Source organism: Sebastes fasciatus, chromosome 2, assembly GCF_043250625.1.
Source record: "Sebastes fasciatus isolate fSebFas1 chromosome 2, fSebFas1.pri, whole genome shotgun sequence".
Taxonomy (NCBI): Eukaryota; Metazoa; Chordata; class Actinopteri; order Perciformes; family Sebastidae; genus Sebastes; species Sebastes fasciatus.
In genome coordinates, this window is record NC_133796.1 from 5219858 (window position 1) to 5240303 (window position 20446).

At 42.5% G+C, this 20446-nt stretch overlaps 2 protein-coding genes and 1 long non-coding RNA gene across 3 annotated transcripts in view; 2 read left to right on the forward strand and 1 right to left on the reverse strand.

Annotated features, from left to right (window-relative positions):
* Positions 1 to 20446, forward strand: part of LOC141783034 (uncharacterized) — a 589922-nt gene that overhangs the window by 554824 nt on the left and 14652 nt on the right. The window lies entirely within an intron of this gene.
* On the reverse strand, positions 11506 to 14137 carry LOC141761906 (C-type lectin LmsL-like). The gene is made up of 6 exons (XM_074625581.1): positions 14053 to 14137; positions 13571 to 13688; positions 13351 to 13490; positions 12668 to 12823; positions 12303 to 12429; positions 11506 to 11683 (listed from the first exon to the last, which is right to left on the reverse strand). The coding sequence occupies exons 2-6, from the start codon at positions 13638 to 13640 to the stop codon at positions 11613 to 11615; spliced, it is 564 nt and encodes a 187-aa protein (XP_074481682.1). The 5' UTR covers positions 13641 to 13688; positions 14053 to 14137; the 3' UTR covers positions 11506 to 11612.
* On the forward strand, positions 17395 to 19808 carry LOC141761908 (C-type lectin LmsL-like). The gene is made up of 6 exons (XM_074625596.1): positions 17395 to 17428; positions 17788 to 17905; positions 17986 to 18125; positions 18676 to 18831; positions 19070 to 19196; positions 19646 to 19808. Exons 2-6 carry the CDS (start codon positions 17836 to 17838, stop codon positions 19714 to 19716), a joined length of 564 nt encoding a protein of 187 aa, XP_074481697.1. The 5' UTR covers positions 17395 to 17428; positions 17788 to 17835; the 3' UTR covers positions 19717 to 19808.

Consider the following 20446-nt stretch of genomic DNA (forward strand, 5'->3'; position numbering starts at 1 on the left):
GTCACGCTCACAGACCGCTGTGAGCTGACTGGAGCTCTCTAGAGACCGGTCTGTAGACGAGAGGCTTTTATCTCCTTGTTGACGGATAGTTTGTTTAAATATCACAACACAAATGTCCATTATAAATTAACGGGAACCTGTGAAGGCGGCCGTTAGCTAGCTAGTGGGGCACGCTCACATGCACTAAAAGGCGTGCGCGGCCGGCCCGGCTACGTCAACAAAGAAAGGAGAAGCTTGTATTAGTTTGGTTATCACTTACAACTCTTTTTCAATTTCAGTTTAATGGCGCTCTACGGGCTCAGAGGAATCAGACAATACTTGTTAGTCGGATCAGTTTGTTGGTTTAATAAAAAGTAACAGCGCTTCTCTTTTAAGCCACAACGTATTCTTCAATCATATCTGTTGAAATGTATTAATAAATATATAAACAATTAAAATCACTCATATTCAACCGCTTATCCGGGGTCGGGTCGCGGGGGGCAGCAGCTCCAGCAGGGTACCCCAAACCTCCCTTTCTCAGGCCACATTCACCAGCTCTGACTGGGGGACCCCGAGGCGTTCCCAGGCCAGTGTTGAGATATAATCTCTCCACCTAGTCCTGGGTCTTCCCCGTGGCCTCCTCCCAGCTGGTTGTGCCTGGAACACCTGCCAGGGGGCATCCTTACTAGATGCCCGAACCACCTCAGCTGGCTCCTTTCAACGCAAAGGAGTAGCGGCTCTACTCCGAGTCCCTCACGGATGACGGAGCTTCTCACCTATATCTCTAAGGGAGACGCCAGCCACCCTCCTGAGAAAACCCATTTCGGCCGCTTGTACCCGTGATCTAGTCCTTTCGGTCATGACCCAGCCCTCATGACCATAGGTGAGAGTAGGAACGAAGATTGACCGGTAGATCGAGAGCTTTGCCTCCCGGCTTAGCTCTCTTTTCGTCACAACGGTGCGGTAAAGCGAATACAATACCGCTGCTCCGATTCTCCGGCCAATCTCACGTTACATCGTCCCCTCATTCCCTACTCGGAGTAACAATTCAAATATTTTAGATAAATATCTAATATGGATATTGATGGTAGACATATATGTATATTCAGGGTGTCTACAATAACTTGATTGAAAATGCTTTTTTTCTTTGACTAGTAGGAAGAGATAACATTTAAATTCCTTCGGTATTCAGTTTGTGGTTTTTTTCCACGCTTTGATTCAAGCCATCTTTGATGTGAACTTGTCCATAAATAGAGTAAAACCTACCTAAGAAAAAAGAAATGGCAGTAATTGAATTCTTTGAGCGGCGTCTGTTTGAAATTATAAATGAAAGTTTTAGAAGTTTTCTAAGAGTTCACTGTTGAAAGCCGACTGTTCTGTGGTTATTTACTGTATGTCACAGTTCTTTCAAGCAAGACCAATCGAGGCTCTTTGTGTGTCCAACGTTTTTAAAAAGTGTCATGTCTCACAAAGTTTCTATGAAGCGGCGCCTCTCATTGGATATGCCATCGTCTCTGATGTGTACGATGATTTCTCTCTTTTGTTGGCTGCTGTATAGAGACAGGTTTAAGTGCCTTGGCGGAACTCCTATTCACTCCCATGTTCAGCACTCTCCCATGGCCTCTTCTCCATTTCCAGTGCCCAGAAAAAAAGATGTCATTGTGAACCTTGACCCCACCCTGATCCGCATCCACTCTCCATCAGGAAGCCAAACACATGCCTGAACAATTAACTCCTGCACTGCCATCAATTTAGCTCAGAGGGAAGAAAAGATTGAGTCACCCAGGTTCAGGCAAAAAAGAGATGGGTAAAAACACGAGGATAAAAGGGTTTTCTTCAGAAAGAGAGAGAAAAAAAACATGTTTTTTAGTCCCTGAAAAGTAACTGTCACTGGAGTGACAAGGAGACACTATTAAGAGCCTCCGTTCATTCAGCCGGTTTGTCTGAACTGTTCAACAGACAATTACGGGGAGTCATGAGGGTTATGTTTATCTTGAGACCAGGCCGGTGAGGAGCTGCCTTAAAAGCCATGGTGAATTTAAGAGGCAAGTACATCTGCTTCATAAACTTGTGATGTTGTGTCTCAGTATTGATTCCTGTCCAACGCAGCCGCTGATGGTCAGCAGAAGGCTGATGGCAACGTGACCCGCTGTCTGCTCAGGTCACACTGAAGCAGCTCCTGCTCTCTACTGGGGATTAGATGCATTCAGCTCATATTGGCCTTGTATTGAAAACAAGACGTCGCCAGGTATAACCATACATCTGGTGCGAAAGATGTAAATAATGCAGGTTAATTATTATTGTGGGACTGATGCACATACTTGCCAACCCTCCCAATTTTCCAAGGAGACTCTCGTTTTTCATCGCCCCCTCCCGGGTTCCTCCCGAGGTCACAATTCTCCCGTATTTCTCCCGGTTTATGGCAACGCTTTTTTTTCCTTTTCGTTATCTCAGCGTGTTTCTGGAACTGAACAGTGTGTATAATCACTACTGTTTCCACCCGGACGACAATAGAGCTACACCAACTGTCGTTTCCCGGCGGGAGTGAGCGATCTATGCTCGCGACGCAGCGCAGTTTGAGCTTAATGTTTAAGCTGCGCTCGCCACAGCGTGCAGCGCCCGAAGTTGGGCTTTACTCGATGCAGCGAATAGCCGTCGTTTCAGAGCGCAGTGGTGTCGATGTCGCGTTGTGTCTGAAAGGACCTTCAGTGAGTGAGAGACGGAGAGAGAAATGGAAAGAACTAAGAGAAAGAAATACTCAAACAGGAGCAAAAATAAATAAAAACGGATGAATATTAGTTTCATTAATTTCAATAATTTCGATAACTTAACTCATTCAGACATGCTGCAGTATTTCCTTATCCTCACATTGCATTTGTTTTTATTTATTTTTTTTCTTGAATACAACAAACTTAGGTCAGGCTAGCTCATGAGAGCTGGAGGTGGGAGGCCAGGGAGGGAGGTGTTTGCAGGTGTAGCATGATTGACACAGTTCTCAACAGTTCATTGTGTTTACAGAACAGCCAGCAGTTACTGCTATTGGTCCACATTTCGCCGCCCTTGCCAAAATGGACACACCGGTGCTGTAGATTCTGCATTTGTACATTGGTCCGTCTGATACCTACAGCCCACAGCTTCTGCAGCTCCTCCGTCTGTCTCTCTTTCATTTGCTTTCTCTGTTTCTTCTCATATTCCCCTCCAACCCTCCACCCCCAACCCTCTGTTCCCCCTTGACCCCCATCGCCCCCCAACCTGCCAATTAATGCCAATCAGGCCAGCGGTGGGCTGATGTGGTAGGAGGGTTTGGGACTGGGACCACCTGGCTATCGCTCACAGCTGGCCTCTCCTCCCTACCTGTCAGGCCTCTCACAACACCCTGTGTTGTACACCACAGAGGAGCGAGAAGGCTGCACCGCCAAACCTGTGTCCGCTATGGTTTATTAATGCTGGGACACACTCTTTCACTCTGTGTTTGTGTGTGTGTGTGTGCTATCTTTTACTCTTTGGACATTTTTGAGAAGATCTTCAGGGCCACTTTTCACAGGTGGTTAATGTAGGTTAGGACTTGAATGTTAAAGTCAGGTTACAACTGGATTAGTTGAAATTAGGGCTGTCAGAGTTTGTTTAAATGCCATTAAAGCTTCAGTAGGGAACAATTGTTTGGCATCATTGGGCAAAAATTCCATAATAACCTTTCAGCATATTGTAATTCAAGTGTTCTGAGAGAAGACTTCTGCACCTCCTCAAAATACTGCTGCTGGTTTACAAAGCACTAAATGGTTTAGGGCCAAAATATATTTCTGATCTTCTGCTATGTTATGAACCATCCAGACCTCTCAGGCCATCTGGATCAGGTCTGCTTTGTGTCCCCAGAATCAGAACTAAACATGCAGAAGAAGCAGCGTTCAGTTTTTATGCACCAAATATTTGGAACAAGCTTCCAGAAACCTGCAGGACCAACTCCAACTCTGAGTTCTTTTAAATCAAAGCTTAAAACTTTCCTGTTTGCTGCTGCCTTTAATTAGAGCTTTTACTCTTTTGTGTTTTATTCTATTTTAGCTTCTATCCTAGCTTTTATTTTTAGCTTGTTTTTATTTTCTAATCTTTAATGTTTTTATAACTGTTTTAATTATGTCTTAATGTTCTTGAATGTTTATGTAAAGCACTATGAATTGCCCTGTTGTTGAAATGTGCTATACAAATAAAGCTGCCTTGCCTCCTCATGGCTCTGTTCATGCTTTAGAAAATCTATTTTTTGACTTTGGCCAATCACAGGTCATTTCATTGAGAGAGAGCGTTCGTATTGGCTGTGCTCCGGCTTGGGGGCGGTGCCTGGTATTTCCTCAACAGATCTCAACATGGCTGCCGGGTCACAAACTTTCTAATTTTACAGCTAAACAGTACACTTCAAGATGTTTCTGAAAACATTTGAGGAGAGAAATAGGCATTACAGTAAAATAATATGACCCGGCAGCCACGTTGAGAGCTGCTGAGGAAATACCAAGCACCGCTCATCAGCCGGAGAACACTTGAATTACAATATGCTGAAAGATTATTATGGAATTTTTGCCCAATGATGCCAAAAATATATACTGCCTACTGAAGCTTTAAGTGACTTTACAAATCTCCACTTAGTAAACACGCTAATAATTAGTTCAAGTACAAAATTATGATCAGTTCAACAAGCCAGACAGCATCGGCATTTCATTATGTTAACTGATTTTTTTATTATTATTCATTATGAACAATTTATTTGATGCTATTCTGTAATGAAACAGTAGACCTATGGGTTATTTTTCTGGGTTTTTAATGCAGGGAGACACGCTCTATAATATGTACAATAATCAGTAATCCTGTGGTGCCACTGCAGATGTGACTCCGCCACTTAAAGTCCGTGTCTGGGACGAGCTGAAACGGTGGTGGTGGGTGGTTACAATCCACTGCTGACAGATGTACACCCACAGGCTCTCATTCCACGGCCCAACCATAACCTCCTCACTGCTCTGTGCACTTTTTAGGACTGACGAAACAAACGGAGCGACACGTTGCTTATGAGGAAAGTGAGACATTTATTAATGATTGTAAATGTCAATCCGTTTAGTTCTAACTGTACCACTTCATTAGATTGACTGCAGCTGCGTCGTTGCAGCTGCTGTCCGGCCTTTCACCACCAGTTCAGTGATGTCTGTCTCCCAGGGCTAAAGTGTGGTCTGCTTTTCTTCCCAGTTCATTTATAACACGTTTACCAAAATGTGACGCTCATCTGTAAATTTAACAACTTTACTTTTTCTTCTCCTGCCAGCTAAAATTATTTATGTCACGTTTGGCGAATTGTCCACACCGGCAGCGTTTCTGCTGAGAAGGAGCATGCGTATGGACAGTAGAGAAGTAGCCTTTTATTTAAACATTCAGTGTACGGAACCACGTATGGGACTACAGTCAAAGAACATATATTGTCAAGAAGTGAAAGTCAATTGTTTGTGTCATTGCAACATCAGCGCCAAGCAGCAAAGCTACGCTTCCGCCATTTTGGACTGAAAGCGACAACCGAACGCCAGTAAAACGTCCGCCTAAAAAGTGCCGCGCAAAAGTAAAAACATATTATTATATTATTATTATTTCTATTCTTTTGTTATATTTAATGTCTCTACCAAAATGGCGTGTGTTGAACAATACAATATTATAAATATAATAAGCGCTTTCAGTCCAAAATGGAGACAACGGCTATTGTAAAAAAAAACATCGTAGTTTACCCAACTTTGGGATACGGCGAGCGCAGCTTAAACATGAGCTCAAACTGCGCTGTGTCACGAGCATAGACTGCTCTCTTCCGCCGGGAAATGACAGTTGGTGTAGCTCTATTGTCATCCGGGTGGAAACAGTAGGGATCATACACACTGTTCAGTTCCAGAAACAGGCTGAGATAACGAAAAGGGAAAAAAAGTGTGAAAATTTGTCATAAATCGGGAGAAAAATGGAAGAATTGTGACCTCGGGAGGAAACCAGGAGAGGGTAATGAAAAACAGGAAAACCACGAGGGCTGGTAAGTATGCAAAAAAAAAACATGAACCCATAAAACAAACTAAACAAGCTTGTGTCATTTATACACACTACTTGACATGCAAATAAACTGAAACATTGGACTGAAGTCAATAATTAAGCAGTTAATTAAACACTGTTCATTTTGGGGAACAGTGAAAAGGGAGAAAGGCAACCTTTTCATAAACAGACTAACACATTGTTGGTTTTAGTCTTTACATTCTAAAGATATATAATGCAAAGCTTTATATCAGCAATAGAGCATGTCTTTTTCAAATGCCAAAATGGACTAATAACATGCAGTATCACAGTGTACCATGTGGTATGTATGCGTGTGTGCATGTGTGAGGGAGAAAGAGAGAAACTGAAGCCTGTCACAGCGCCTCACAGCCGCCTCACCATCACCCAGGAGTCTTGGCTGCAACCGTCCGTTTCAGAACTCAAGATCCTTCTAGAAATTGTGCCTGATCTCTGTGTTAAATAATGCATCAACAAATTTTTTTTTTGTAATGTAAAAAAAAGCTGGCTTTTAGCAGCGTTAGTGGGACAGTAATGCCACCTGACAATCACTCCCCGAAGTCTTGGCTGTGGCCTGCAGGAAAAGAGTCAGACTCCTTGTGATTGACAAGGACAAAAAGAGGAGTCCCACTTCTGTTTTTGAATTGTCAACCACAGCCATGGGATTTGAGAGTGGAGGATGAAACCGTGACTTTGACTACAAGAAGCAAAGGACTTAAGCATGACAAGTGTGATTACAATATCCAGGAAAGTCATTTAGGGCGCCAAGGTAAAAGACAGTCTCAACAGGACATTCAATTATTTATAACACTGGGGAGAGTGGGTACTTTCAAGGCCAAACAGCTTACAAGGTGTATTCTCAGATACTTCAGCAACAACTCCCACTATTTACAGTTACAATAAAACTATTCCATATAAATGTTATATATCAGTCACTTTATCAAAAGCCCCGCTATTTGAAGTCGGCCCGTCATGACACCGATGGACCGCCGTGATGATGAAGCTTCTGTCGTAGAGGTAACGAATCAATAAAACTGACGCTGTGATGCAGGCCTAATAGGAAACCTGTGAACTCCGATCGATAGCGGGGAGATGTATTTTCTTTTACACGGTGTATTAGCTTTGAAATCCACCACATTTTCAACATGTGGGTTTAATTTGATAGCTGCTGGGGAGGTGAATACATACCCTGCTGCTTTCCATTCTTAGCTCTATGATTAAGTCCCATGATTATTATGCCTCACTTAACTAGTCAGAAAAAAAAACAATCAGCAGCAGCTTGGGTGGAAGGTTCAGTATGAAAATGCAGACCAGTATTGTATTCGTTCTTGGAGCAATAAATAACTCAAAAGTGCACCCACACACATATACATACTGTAAGTACCAAGAGGTTGTTGTTATTATTAAATGGCATTGTAAAGACTTATATACAAGCATGCATATTTTAGTGCAGTCATTCCCAAAGACGGGGTCGCCCAACACGTTCTCATCCCAACTCATCTCATACCACTGCTTGTGGCGTCACTTTAGGATTAGGCATCAAAACCACTATAGTTAGGTTTAGGAAAGAAATACATCTAATGACACTGAACGTTAGGGGTGGGGAAAAATATCGATTTACCTTTGTATTGCATTTTTTTTTACAATTTTGAAATTGATTTTGTAATGCCAGAATCAATATATTTGCTTAATTTGAGTGTATGCAGAGGAAGAAGGAAGTTACCGCTTTTATCGTTGTAGTCTGAGTAACGTGACGTCATATCTGTTCCGTATCCGTCAACCAAAACAAACTGCAGCGGGCCGAAACGACAAAGCAGAAAACGTTGGAGGGTCTGCATGGATACGACCTGCACTCTCACATGTTAAATCCAGCGTGGTAAACACTACACATCCAGTAAAGGATGGAAACACTTTGGGTTTCACACATTACCAGGAAAAGCAGAGCTAAACATCACGGCTAAAGCTGCATGCTAACTCTGTCATGGACAGGAAACGTTATCGTATCGCGGTAACGGGCGGTCAAATGGGCCGACGCTACAGCTGTAGAGCACCCATATACTGACATTTATGTTAAATGCATTCAAACGGCCCCGATAAAGCTGACCATGGATGTATAAAGAGAACGGAGCTAACAGGAGAGCTAGAGACAGACTTGGCGAAGTTAGCGGAAGTGTAGCTCTATTGTCATCCGGGTGGAAACAGTAGCGATTATAAACACTGTTCAGCTCCAGAAAACAGGCTAAAATAACGAAAAGGAAAAAAAATTGTGTTCAAATTTGAAGATAAATCGGGAGAAATACAGGAGAATTGTGACCCCGGGAGGAATCCGGGAGAGGGCGATGAAAAACGTGAATCTCCCAGGAAAATCGGGAGGGTTGACAAGTATGCTCCCGGCGCACTTTCTCTGAACGTTTGCCGCGGGTGGGTTTACATTGGAGTTAATGAAAAGCCCGGTGTGTCTCATACTGGTGCTAAAGGGTGCCTTCTGCGACGGTACCGAACGCTGACAGCCTTGACAAAGTCTCGGTATAGATGGTCTGTTGTGAATTATTATCCGAGTCCGGCCCTGGTCACATGACTCTTCTGTCCCTCGCACACACATGAACATACAGCCACAGCGTAGCCATGCTCAGTGGGCTGCAAATGCAGTGTGAGCAGATGTGAAAAGTATCACTGGCGTAGTCACACACTTTTACAGCGAGCAGCAATCGCGGACAGACATCCATACCAGATGCCGTGTGTGCCCTGGGCTCAGAGGCATCACTGCGAGGGGAAAAGCCAGTGCGGGGAAATAAGCACCTGTCATGTGCCAACTGAAGTGTTAAGTGCACAAATTGTGGAGGCGAGGGTGATGTTTCCGCAGGGGTGACAGCTCTGGGTCTGGGTGCCATGTCAGGCCCTGGCATATCATGCAGAGCCCCCCCTCCCCCCTGCAGCCCACCCCCGGTCCCGCCGCTTGCCGAGGGGCACAATGGCAACTATTATTTACTGGATGTCTGCCTCATTTCCTCATATTCATCCTGGCTGGCCATCGCAGGGCCACAGGGGGCGTGCTGCCCCCCCTCCCCTCCCCCTTGTGTCATCGCTGAGGGGCGGCAGTGGCAAAAAAATCTCTGGCGAGCATTTAGATCATTTATTCAGAGCGCCGGGTGTCAGCCGCAAACCAAATTGCCCACATTTGTGTGCCGGGTTCCTCTTCTCGCGCCTCTCCCTTCAGGTTGGACGTGAATGCGAGCCGTGGAAGGTGCATCGCGCCGGGTGTCAAAGGGCCTCTCCACAAACTAACACTAATGCCACACGAAGGTCTTTCTGTGAACAGTGTGAAAGTGCGAAATGTATGATAAATTGAGCGTGCCAGGGGGGCTTTATGGCTGTGAAGTGCTGTGGCTGGTCGCAGGCATTGTTATGACTATGGCTATTTAGGATCATGGGAGTTGACAGTGCACTACTGGCAGCCATAGAAGCCAGATTTATCAGGGTTTTGTGCACCAATGAGCAGCAGTCACAGTGTCAGAGAAAAAACACTAAGTTTTAGAACATTTCTGAATTTAACAGAACTTCAAGGACGCGATAAACACCAGCGGCTAATGCTATCAGCTAAAAAGCCTCTTCCAGCGAGGTGACAGCACCTCAGAAATACCTTTTTTTTCATCTGACCACCTGTTGTCAAGGTGTTAGCAGCTGAGAGGTGTGAACAAAAGAATAAGTGGATGCATTCAGAGACGAATAGCTGGAGAGATAGATAGAAGGCAGGTAATCGTTTGGGGCTAATGGTTTCCTGATGTTGAAATAGCGGTACATGACACCGGCTCAGCAGTCCACAAACATCTGCAGGAGACAGATGAGAAGCATGTGAGCCAGGGCAGGACAAGCAGTCTAGTCTCTCTCATCCTGGCCTTTGCCGCCACCCACAGTACAAACCGCTCCTGAGCACACACACAACCTGGTGGCAAATGTGATCCTGTCGCTTTGCTATAAAGATATCTGAGGTCCCCCCCTCCCCCCAGAATAATTATTAGAACACACGACAGACATTTCCTAGTATGTAGTGCTTCTCCACACATATCACTTAAAGTACACATTGCTCACACACCAGACATCTTTCTTCTGACTTCACATGAGGTAGATGGTTGTCTCCTGCTGCCATCTGCTGGAAGATTTTATGAAACACGGTCCTCACACATCTAAAAAAAACAACAAAAAGTATCAACTGGCTTCCCAGTTTTGACCCTTTCCTGCCTCTTGAGCCCCTCGTTGAGGTTTCACCTACATGTATGAAAATTGGTAGGCAGATATAACATGTAGAGATGTACAAAAAAGCCTCTTGGAGGTATACCCGAAACCCAACAGGAAGTCAGCCATTCTTAATTAACTGCGCAATATTATGGCAATTTTTGCCATTTTCAGTCCCTGTAGATTTAACCCGATCGACTTCAAATTTGGTCAGAACAATCTTTGAACCTATGTGATGAAAAGTTGTTAAAAGAATACAAATGTATTGAACGATGTCGCCGTGGTGTGGCGGCAAAGAAGCAACTTTCGCCAGAAAAGAGTATGTTTTTCCAATCTGCTCCAAATGTCTCATGTTTCATAAGAGTCCCAGCTCGAGGACATCCATATGCTAATTTTGACTCATTGTCATAGCGCCACCTACTGACAACAGTAAATTACGTTTTGCACTTTGACGTAAATTAATCTGATCCACCTCGAGCTCAGCTCAGAAAAGCCTTAAGTCATTGAAAATGTTGTAACTCGACTCCAGATGCTCAGATCTTTTCCAAACTCCACACTTTTGATGGGAGTCACGGCCTGAAGACATCTACAGGCCAATTTTGAATCACCATCATAGCGCCACCTACTGGCAACAGAAAGTTACAGTTGCTCTACTTTGGCGTACTACTCTTTGCAAGTTAACCAAATTTGGTCAGGAAAATGTTTTCTTGATTCAACATGAAACAGGAAGTTGTTTTTGAAGGGCTAGGGTTGCGTGCAAACGCACTAAACTTGGGTTTAACGCGGTACATTTCACTTACATGTATTCACATGTATCACATGTCAACTTCAAAAAAAATATCTTGGGGCCATGCTCTAAACCCAACAGGAAGTCGGCCATTTGGAATTATTGTGCGATTTTTTGTATATTTTTGGCCATTTCCAAGCTCTGTACTTTTACAAACTCCTCCTATAGATTTAACTTGATTGACTTCAAATTTGGTCAGCACAATCTAAAGACCTTAGTGATGAAAAGTTATTAAAAGTTTGTACTTCCATGTAACTCGACTGTACTCCGTCAAATCTGCCCCAAACTTTTCCTACTTCATAGCAGTCCAGGCCTGAGGACATCTACATGCCAATATTGATATAATGAAGCTTTGTGTTTTCTACTGATAACATGGCATTAGGACCGGTGGATCAGTGGCTATATCTATCATACTGCTGAATACAAACAGAAAAGAAACAAGAACCATGAACATGTTTGCTGATGCTGAACGTTTATTGCAGTAAATGCAAAAGTTTGCATCGGTTACAGTTTGAAGCAGACGGGTCCAACTGGAGCTCTTCATGTTTACTCTGAACTACCCGACTCTCACTGCACACACATAGGCCTTCTTCTGCAAACAATCCTCATCGTTCCAGAGTCCCCATTCTGGAAAACACAAAACAGGAAAGACTTGATTCAGTGTCAATGATTTCAGGGTTAATGGTAATGATGCCTCACAGGTGAAATTATCATGTTTCCTTTACATAGTACCAACTTGCTATGAATTGTTCGTCTGCGCTCAATGCTTTGTACTATAACACTACTCTAAAGCTTGTAACATCCCTTTTAAAAAGCTCTACAGCTCCGCTTTAAAGCCTCTGCCTCGAGCGGAGCGTCACAGAGTCAATAAAGAATAGTGGTACATAATGTGTAACAGACATTGGGATCAGAATCAGTTCAGTGAAAGATTACAAATTTGCTTTAAATGTTGCACTTTTAGGGATTGATATACATGACCACTGAGGGTTTGTTGGTCCTCATACTAAGGGTTAAATGTGCACAAACTCTCAAACACAAGAAGAAAAGGATGAATCTGATTCTATGAGTAGAAATGAGCGTAAGCACATTAAATAAATATGCTATGTTCTTCATTCATACTCCTCTGGCCTGTTTTTTTGTGCTGCTTTAATAATCATCCTCGGTAACGTCTTCTCTTCTCTGTGGCTCAAAAGTCTACATTCATGTCTAGTAAGTTATTAACTCTTCTTTTGAGCCTTTTACTTACCCCCGTAGTTCATCTCAATACAGTTCTCTTCCCCATCATGGTTGTCCGGCTGGCCACCAGCCCAGCGAAAATAATGGGACTCAGTAGCATCCGTCCAGGCCAAATTAGAATCAGCATCATCATCATCCTGAAAAGAAAAACAAAGGATTACCTGAGGGTAGTTTGCTGACATTCGTAAAGTGTATTTTGTTCATCCAACCATCCATTTATCATCAGATGAACTATCCACTCAGTCAGATGGTTTATGATAGGCCCAGTTTATGCCTCTCATGTCTTTGCATTCAAGTAGGCTGCTTCCTGCCTTCTTGGATACTTGGTGATTTAATTGTAAATACATTAGATGCACAAACTGAACAGAAACATACCTCCATTGGCTTTGTCCTTTTGAGTCCGATCCAGTAATGAGCTTTTCCGTTCTGTTCGTTGTACATGGCACATTCCACTTGACACAGCTCGTCCAGACTGTGGATTGACACCAGATGACCCACGAAGATGCCACTTGTGTGCTGGTTACAGGCTTCCTGAAATCAACAGAAATAAAGAGAATTAGTCCTCACTGACACTTCACCATGGGTGCGTCCCAATTCCCTAATTTGATATTTCCGGCCCGCCATCACGAAGGCCATTGCCATTTCTTTACCTCTGCTCTGAACAGCGAGAATACACAAGAGCACCCTTAAAAAAATGTTCAATGTCAAATGGAGAAGAGCAAATGCAAAAGGGAGGGAGGAAAATGAAACAAAAGATTACTTTAAATCTTGATGATTCATTTTCTCTTTCAAATTTTCTTTTTTGTCTTAAAGGAAAATTTCGCCACAGACATCCCTACTGTCCATTTTCCTTTTAATTTTAATTCTGCTAAATGACCCTCCATAGCTGTGCCTCTGTCATCAGAATATACTTCAGATTACACGTGAGAGTAAAGGACGTCTTGTTTCCTCTTTCCTCGCATCTTTTGCTGTACTTGTGAGAGGCAAGTGACAGTCTGAACAGGATGAGGTCACATCTACTGTCTGTGGTCTGGTGTGTGTGTGTTTGTTTTTATCACCTCTGCATCATCAAAGCTCAAAAAAGCCGTATGGTGGAACGCCTTCACACAGCGGTCATCCATCTGGAACCAGTTGTCACCACCAATGTCTTTGTTGCACGGTGTTTTATAATCGGTCCTGCACATGTTTTCAGGAGTCCCTGTATCACAGAAAAAAGAAGTGCTGTCAGTTTTGTGTTCATGTTTTCTGTGTAGAACATTATTTTTGTTTGGCTCTTACAGTATGCAGAGGCCGACATGGACATCAGCACCACCAGAAGGAGGATGGCAGTTACCACAACAGGACTCATGGCTCAGGGCTCACTGACTCTCACAGCACTCTACAACTGGAATATCACCTGCTGACACAGGGACTAATCAGATATAGCTTTTAATTCTTTGACTCAGAGTTTTAAAGAATAACTATACGCTCAAATTCTACTAGTTCTTACACAATATGTGTATTTCTTGAAAAAAAAAAAAAAGCTGCAATACAGAGAGATTAATGCACAGTTAAGATGTTGTACACTTAATGTACATCAGAATATGATCTCAGATTTGGCTAATCTAATATTGGTTTAACTACTGACTTGGGCTTGACTTGTTCAAAGTGCAGTTTGTTTTTAGCTTTTATGCCTGATGATGAAGTGTTGAGACCTTTAAACTCAAATCTAAAACCTCTAAAGATCCTTTCTGTCGCCCTGAAACACAAAGAGAACTCACCTCAGGTGTGTTGGTCTTGTTCTCTGGTCCTCGTCCGTCTGGATGTCAGGTCTGATCTTTGCCACAGTTAAATACTCAGAGCTCATGACCTGAATTGATCTGATATTATTTTAACATTTTAATGATCAAACAGTAGCTTCACCCCCAGGTCTGAGCAGAACTCCACCCTCTGCATCATTTTGAAAACACGGATGTGGGCAGGAGTTGCTCCGTAACATCTCCTGGCTTCTGATTAGATGGCGTCAACTTTTTTTTTTTTCATATAGACAGAATTTTAACCAGTAGATTGTGTGTTAACACCAGCATTGATGTGTTTCATCAAAGAACATCATTTAGTTTACAGTCCAACAAACACAAGGCTTTCATCCAGGAGACCGCTGTTTGTGTCCCGTGTTCACAACGTCAAATCACATTTTCACTTTACAAACCTAGTAGTTTTAAGCCCAACCATGTTGTTTTATTCCTAAACCTGAGAGGTTTTGTAGCCTAAACCTAAGCAAGTGTTTTTTCTTTAATTCACAACATTAAGCACGTTTTTACTGCGACCGGAAAGCGAAGCCGAGGGGTCTGACAAAGCGTTAGTATGTGAAGAGTTGTTGGTTCACACCTACTTGTGATGTTTTTCTTCTCACATGCCTGTAGTAGTCAAGCCCCCAGGAGGAACGCCGGTCGTTGATCCCAATTTCCGTAGGCCATTGGATGGCGAGCACTTCTGTTGTGTAAACTGCTCAGAAACCCCCTTATTGTCAATTTAGCTAGGAAAGCCATCCATCCTCTGAATGCTCTAGGTCTCTAGTTTGTGTCTGTAAAGTTTCATGAGGCTGTGATTATCCTAGAGGTCACCACAGGTCATTTTATACAGTGAGGTCAAGTTTTTAAAAATGGTCTCAACTACAATGAAATGGTTCCTATGGGGACTAACATCATCACACATGAATACAGTTGGGTCCACAAGAGTCTCAGTTTTACAGGGATACCCAAAATATATGTAATTCCAAGACTGTTTAGGGACCCCAGTATGCAGAAATATTCAAACACATTTTTAGAATAGGCAAAAATAACACATTTATACTGCATGTGATTCTCATAAAGTGGGTGTAAAGCACGTCTGTAAAGGGGAGATTCGTGGGTAACCAACTTTAGAGTGTTATTTAGCCTTCTTCCCAACATGTTAGCATCACATTGGTTGGTACCAATGGATTCCTTAGGTTTTTAGTTCCATATGATATCTGTAGCTTCACTCTAGCCCTAAAACTGAACCTGCTAGAGTCTAGACAGTAAAGTCAGTCTGGGTCATGCCCAGCCCTGCGGGATTCTTACTACTATTACTACTCTTAATACTACATCACTTGCTCAAACAACGCCGCGGGTGGGTCTACATTGGAGTTAGATGAAAGCCCGGTTCGTCACATACTGTTGCTAAAGCGTGCCTTCAGGTGTCGATTTCCAATGCCAAGGGGCACGTACCAAACGGCAGCATTTTACGAGTTGGGAGTGAGAACGAGTTATCCAAATCATTGTTGGCAGTTGCACAGTAAAACACACAGACACAGAGCCATAAATCACCTAATGAAACACAGCAGCACTTCGTTTCCCAAGAGTTATTAGAATAGACTAATAATCTTTGTGTTGCTTCTCATCATAACATGAGTTTTCTGCAGGTGTCCTCCCCACCCTGAAGTCCTTTCACAGCAACATGTTTAACTTGTATTTGTCTTCAGCAGCTCTGAGTTATCCTTCCAAGAAGAAATAAATAAAATGCCCGTTCAACAGTTTGTAACAGTAACAGCTCCTCTAAAGTTAACTTAAAGGGAATGTATGTAAGTTTTTACACTTATAAATGTTTTTTAATTGTTTTTTATTGCCAATGTGTGAACAGGTTGTAACCTAAACAAAAAAATGAGACCTTCCGCGACTTTCTGGGTTTCCTGTATCAGCCTGTATGCTGCTTTTAATGTGAAGAATGCGAGATGCTTTTGCTGGGAAAATCCAACAGATACGACGTCATGCCTTTACTCTCTTCAGCTCCGCTACAGGGCTAACAGTGTGCAACCATAGCTAACGTTCGGTTAGAAATGGAGTCCGCTAATACCAACAAACAACCAGCCGCCACCACAACTCAGACTCCAGCACAAACTAATATTTATTTGTTTTGTTCTTTTCATTAACACACGAATATCTTTTATCCAAAAAGTGTGTGATAAATTACAGTGAGGGTCTCTACAGATGTTATACAGAACTCTCATGTAATTGACCCTCTTCTCTCTCACACCCTCACATGGGCTGTTTCTTTATGTCGGCAGGTGAGAAGCACTATGTGGCTACTCCTTTCAACACACCTGACACTTCCACCTGATCCCTTGCACTCCTCTAGAATGGCTGCAGCCGAGTAGTTGTACTTCTGTTTTCACCCAGTAGAGTGTACCATAGGACCAGTAGCCTATTTCATCCAGACAGGAGTCCAGATTCAGATTCAGATTCAGACAACTTCGGGCCAGATACATAGAAAGGATGATAGAGGGCTACTGTAGCTTATTTGAATAAGATTATTTCATAGCTATTAAGCTCTATGAGCTAGCTCTCAAAAGACACAAAGGTACACAATCCTTTTTGTTATTTCTCCAGGCGTGGGCAACGGCAAATTCCGAATAAGATAATGTATTGTATTTTTTTAATTATTTTTTGTGATGTACTATTTCGTTGTGCAGCGTGAATTAAAAGCCTAATTAATTATATGTGGAAATCACCTTTGTGGTCCTTTCCAGCAGAGGTCCCCACCTCACCATAGAGCATACTGACGCTTTGTCAGACCCCTCGGCGTCGCTTTTCGGTCGCAGTAAAAACGTTCTTAATGTTGTGAATTAAAGAAAAAACACTTGCTTAGGTTTAGGCTACAAAACCTCTCAGGTTTAGGAATAAAACAACATGGTTGGGCTTAAAACTACTAGGTTTGTAAAGTGAAAATGTGATTTGACGTTGTGAACACGGGACACAAACAGAGGTCTCCTGGATGAAAGCCTTGTGTTTGTTGGACTGTAAACTAAATGATGTTCTTTGATGAAACACATCAATGCTGGTGTTAACACACAATCTACTGGTTAAAATTCTGTCTATATGAAGAAAAAAAAAAGTTGACGCCATCTAATCAGAAGCCAGGAGATGTTACGGAGCAACTCCTGCCCACATCCGTGTTTTCAAAATGATGCAGAGGGTGGAGTTCTGTTCAGACCTGGGGGTGAAGCTACTGTTTGATCATTAAAATGTAAATATAATGTAGGATAAATTCAGTCATGAGCTCTGATTATTTAACTGTTGCAAAGATCAGACCTGACATCCAGACGGACGAGGACCGGAGAACAAGAACAAAACACCTGAGGTGAGTTCTCTTTGTGTTTCAGGGCGACAGAAAGGATCTTTAGAGGTTTTAGATTTCAGTTTAAAGGTCTCAACACTTCATCATCAGGCATAAAAGCTAAAAACAAACTGCACTTTGAACACCAACATTGTTATTTGATAAATGAAGCAAGATTAGCCAAATCTGAGATCATATTCTGATGTACATTAAGTGTGCGACATCTTAACTGTGCATTAATCTCTCTGTATTGCAGCTTTTATTTTTTTTTTCAACAATACACATATTGTGTAAGAACTGGCAGAATTTGAGCGTATAGTTATTCTTTAAAACTCTGAGTCAAAGAATTAAAAGCTATATCTGATTGGTCCCTGTGTCAGCAGGTGATATTCCAGTTGTAGAGTGCTGTGAGAGTCAGTGAGCCCTGAGCCATGTGTCCTGTTGTGGTAACTGCCATCCTTCTTCTGGTGGTGCTGATGTCCATGTCGGCCACTGCATACTGTAAGAGCCAAACAAAAATAATGTTCTACACAGAAAACATGAACACAAAACTGAAAGCACTTCTTTTTTCTGTGATACAGGGACTCCTAATGAAATGTGCAAGACCAAATATAAAACACCGTGCAACAAAGACATTGGTGGTGACAACTGGTTCCAGATGGATGACCGCTGTGTGAAGGCGTTCCACGATAACGCTCATTTGAGCTTTGATGATGCAGAGGTGATAAAAACAAACACACACACACCAGACCACAGACAGTAGATGTGACCTCATCCTGTTCAGACTGTCACTTGCCTCTCACAAGTACAGCAAAAGATGCGAGGAAAGAGGAAACAAGACGTCCTTTACTCTCACGTGTAATCTGAAGTATATTCTGATGACGGAGGCACAGCTACGGAGGGTCATTTAACAGAATTAAAATTAAAAGGAAAATGGACAGTAGGGATGTCTGTGGCGAAATTTTCCTTTAAGACAAAAAAGAAAATTTGAAAGAGAAAATGAATCATCAAGATTTAAAGTAATCTTTTGTTTCATTTTCCTCCCTCCCTTTTGCATTTGCTCTTCTCCATTTGACATTGAACATTTTTTTAAGGGTGCTCTTGTGTATTCTCGCTGTTCAGAGCAGAGGTAAAGAAATGGCAATGGCCTTCGTGATGGCGGGCCGGATCAACTTCCGGGTCGAGCAAGGAAATATCAAATTAGGGAATTGGGATGCACCCATGGTGAAGTGTCAGTCAGGACTAATTCTCTTTATTTCTGTTGATTTCAGAAAGCCTGTAACCAGCACACAAGTGGAAACTCCGTGGGTCATCTGGTGTCAATCCACAGTGTGGTGGAGCTGTGTCAAGTGGAATGTGCCATGTTAAAGGTCCAGCCCGGAAAAGCTCATTACTGGATCGGACTCCAAAGGAAATGGGTGATCGTGGTATGTTTCTGTTCAGTTTGTGCATCTAATGTATTTACAATTAAATCACCAAGTATCCAAGAAGGCAGGAAGCAGCCTACTTGAATGCAAAGACATGAGAGGCATAAACTGGGCCTATCATAAACCATCTGACTGAGTGGATAGTTCATCTGATGATAAATGGATGGTTGGATGAACAACATAAACTTTACGAATGTCAGCAAACTACCCTCAGGTAATCCTTTGTTTTTCTTTTCAGGATGATTATGATGCTTATGATATTATGGTCTGGACGGATGGTACTAAGTCCGATTATTCTCACTGGGCTGGTTGGCAGCCGGACAACCTTCATGGGGAAGAGATGTGTGTAGAGATGAACTACTGGGGTAAGTAAAAGGCTCAAAAGGAGAGTTTATAATTTACTAGACATGAATGTAGACGTTTGTACCGCAGACAAGAGAAGACAGGATGAACACTTTCATGATTCCTGGAGGATGAGGTAACACTTCATTTTACTGGTCCGCAAATTTCCTGGTAATTAGGTGCTTCTCCAACAGTATCTACCAAAGCTGAAGTATCAAAGAGGTGTACACAGGATGTGCTTCTCAATCTGTCACAGACTATAAAAACAGAGCTGTAGAGCATTTTAAAAGGGATGATACAAGCTCTAGAGTAGCATAGTGTTATAGTACAAAGCAGTGAGTGTAGACGAACAATTCATAGCAAGTTGGCACTGTGTACAGAAAACATGATCATTTCACCTGAGAGGCATCATTACCATTAACCCGGAAATCAATGACACTGAATCAAGTCTTTCCTGTTTTGTGTTTTCCAGAATGGGGACTCTGGAACGATGAGAAATGTTGGCAGAAGAAGGCCTATGTGTGTGCAGTGAGAGTCTCGTAGTTCAGAGTAAACATGAAGAGCTCCAGTTGGACCCATCTGCTTCAAACTGTAACCGATGCAAACTTTTGCATTTACTGCAATAAACGTTCAGCATCAGCAAATATGTTCATGGTTCTTGTTTCTTTTCTGTTTGTATTCAGCAGTAGGATAGATATAGCCACTGATCCACCGGTCCTAATGCCATGACATCAATAGAAAACACAAAGCTTCATCATATCAATATTGGTATGTAGATGTCCTCAGGCCTGGACTGCTGTAAAGTAGGTCAAGTTTGCTTGGGTGTGGCCCCCTTGCCAAACAAATCGCGGGCGACCCCGACTGACTTTACTGTCTTTCAGAGTCTAGTAGGTTCAGTTTTAGGGCTAGAGTGGAGCTACAGATCTTTTATCTCTCATCTTTTGTGTCAGACCTCCTGAAGTTGTTGTATTTTATCTTCTTAAATTTATTTCTAATATTAATAATAAAGTAGATGAAGTAAGTCTGTATCAACTACAACTTGTGTGTGGCAAAGCTCAGCTTGTTAACATCACTGTTGGGAGATGCTTCCACCAAGTGGCCGCTAACTGTCATTAAGCAGTGGGATGCCCAATAACATGGAGACGTTTGAGCTGCAGTTACATGTGTCTGATTGGTCTGTGCAGTCGCTGAAAGATGGGTTATTTGACCATTGTCATATGTGTTGTATCACTTTTTTAAAATCGTGTGATAAAGTGATTACAAAACAGGTGAA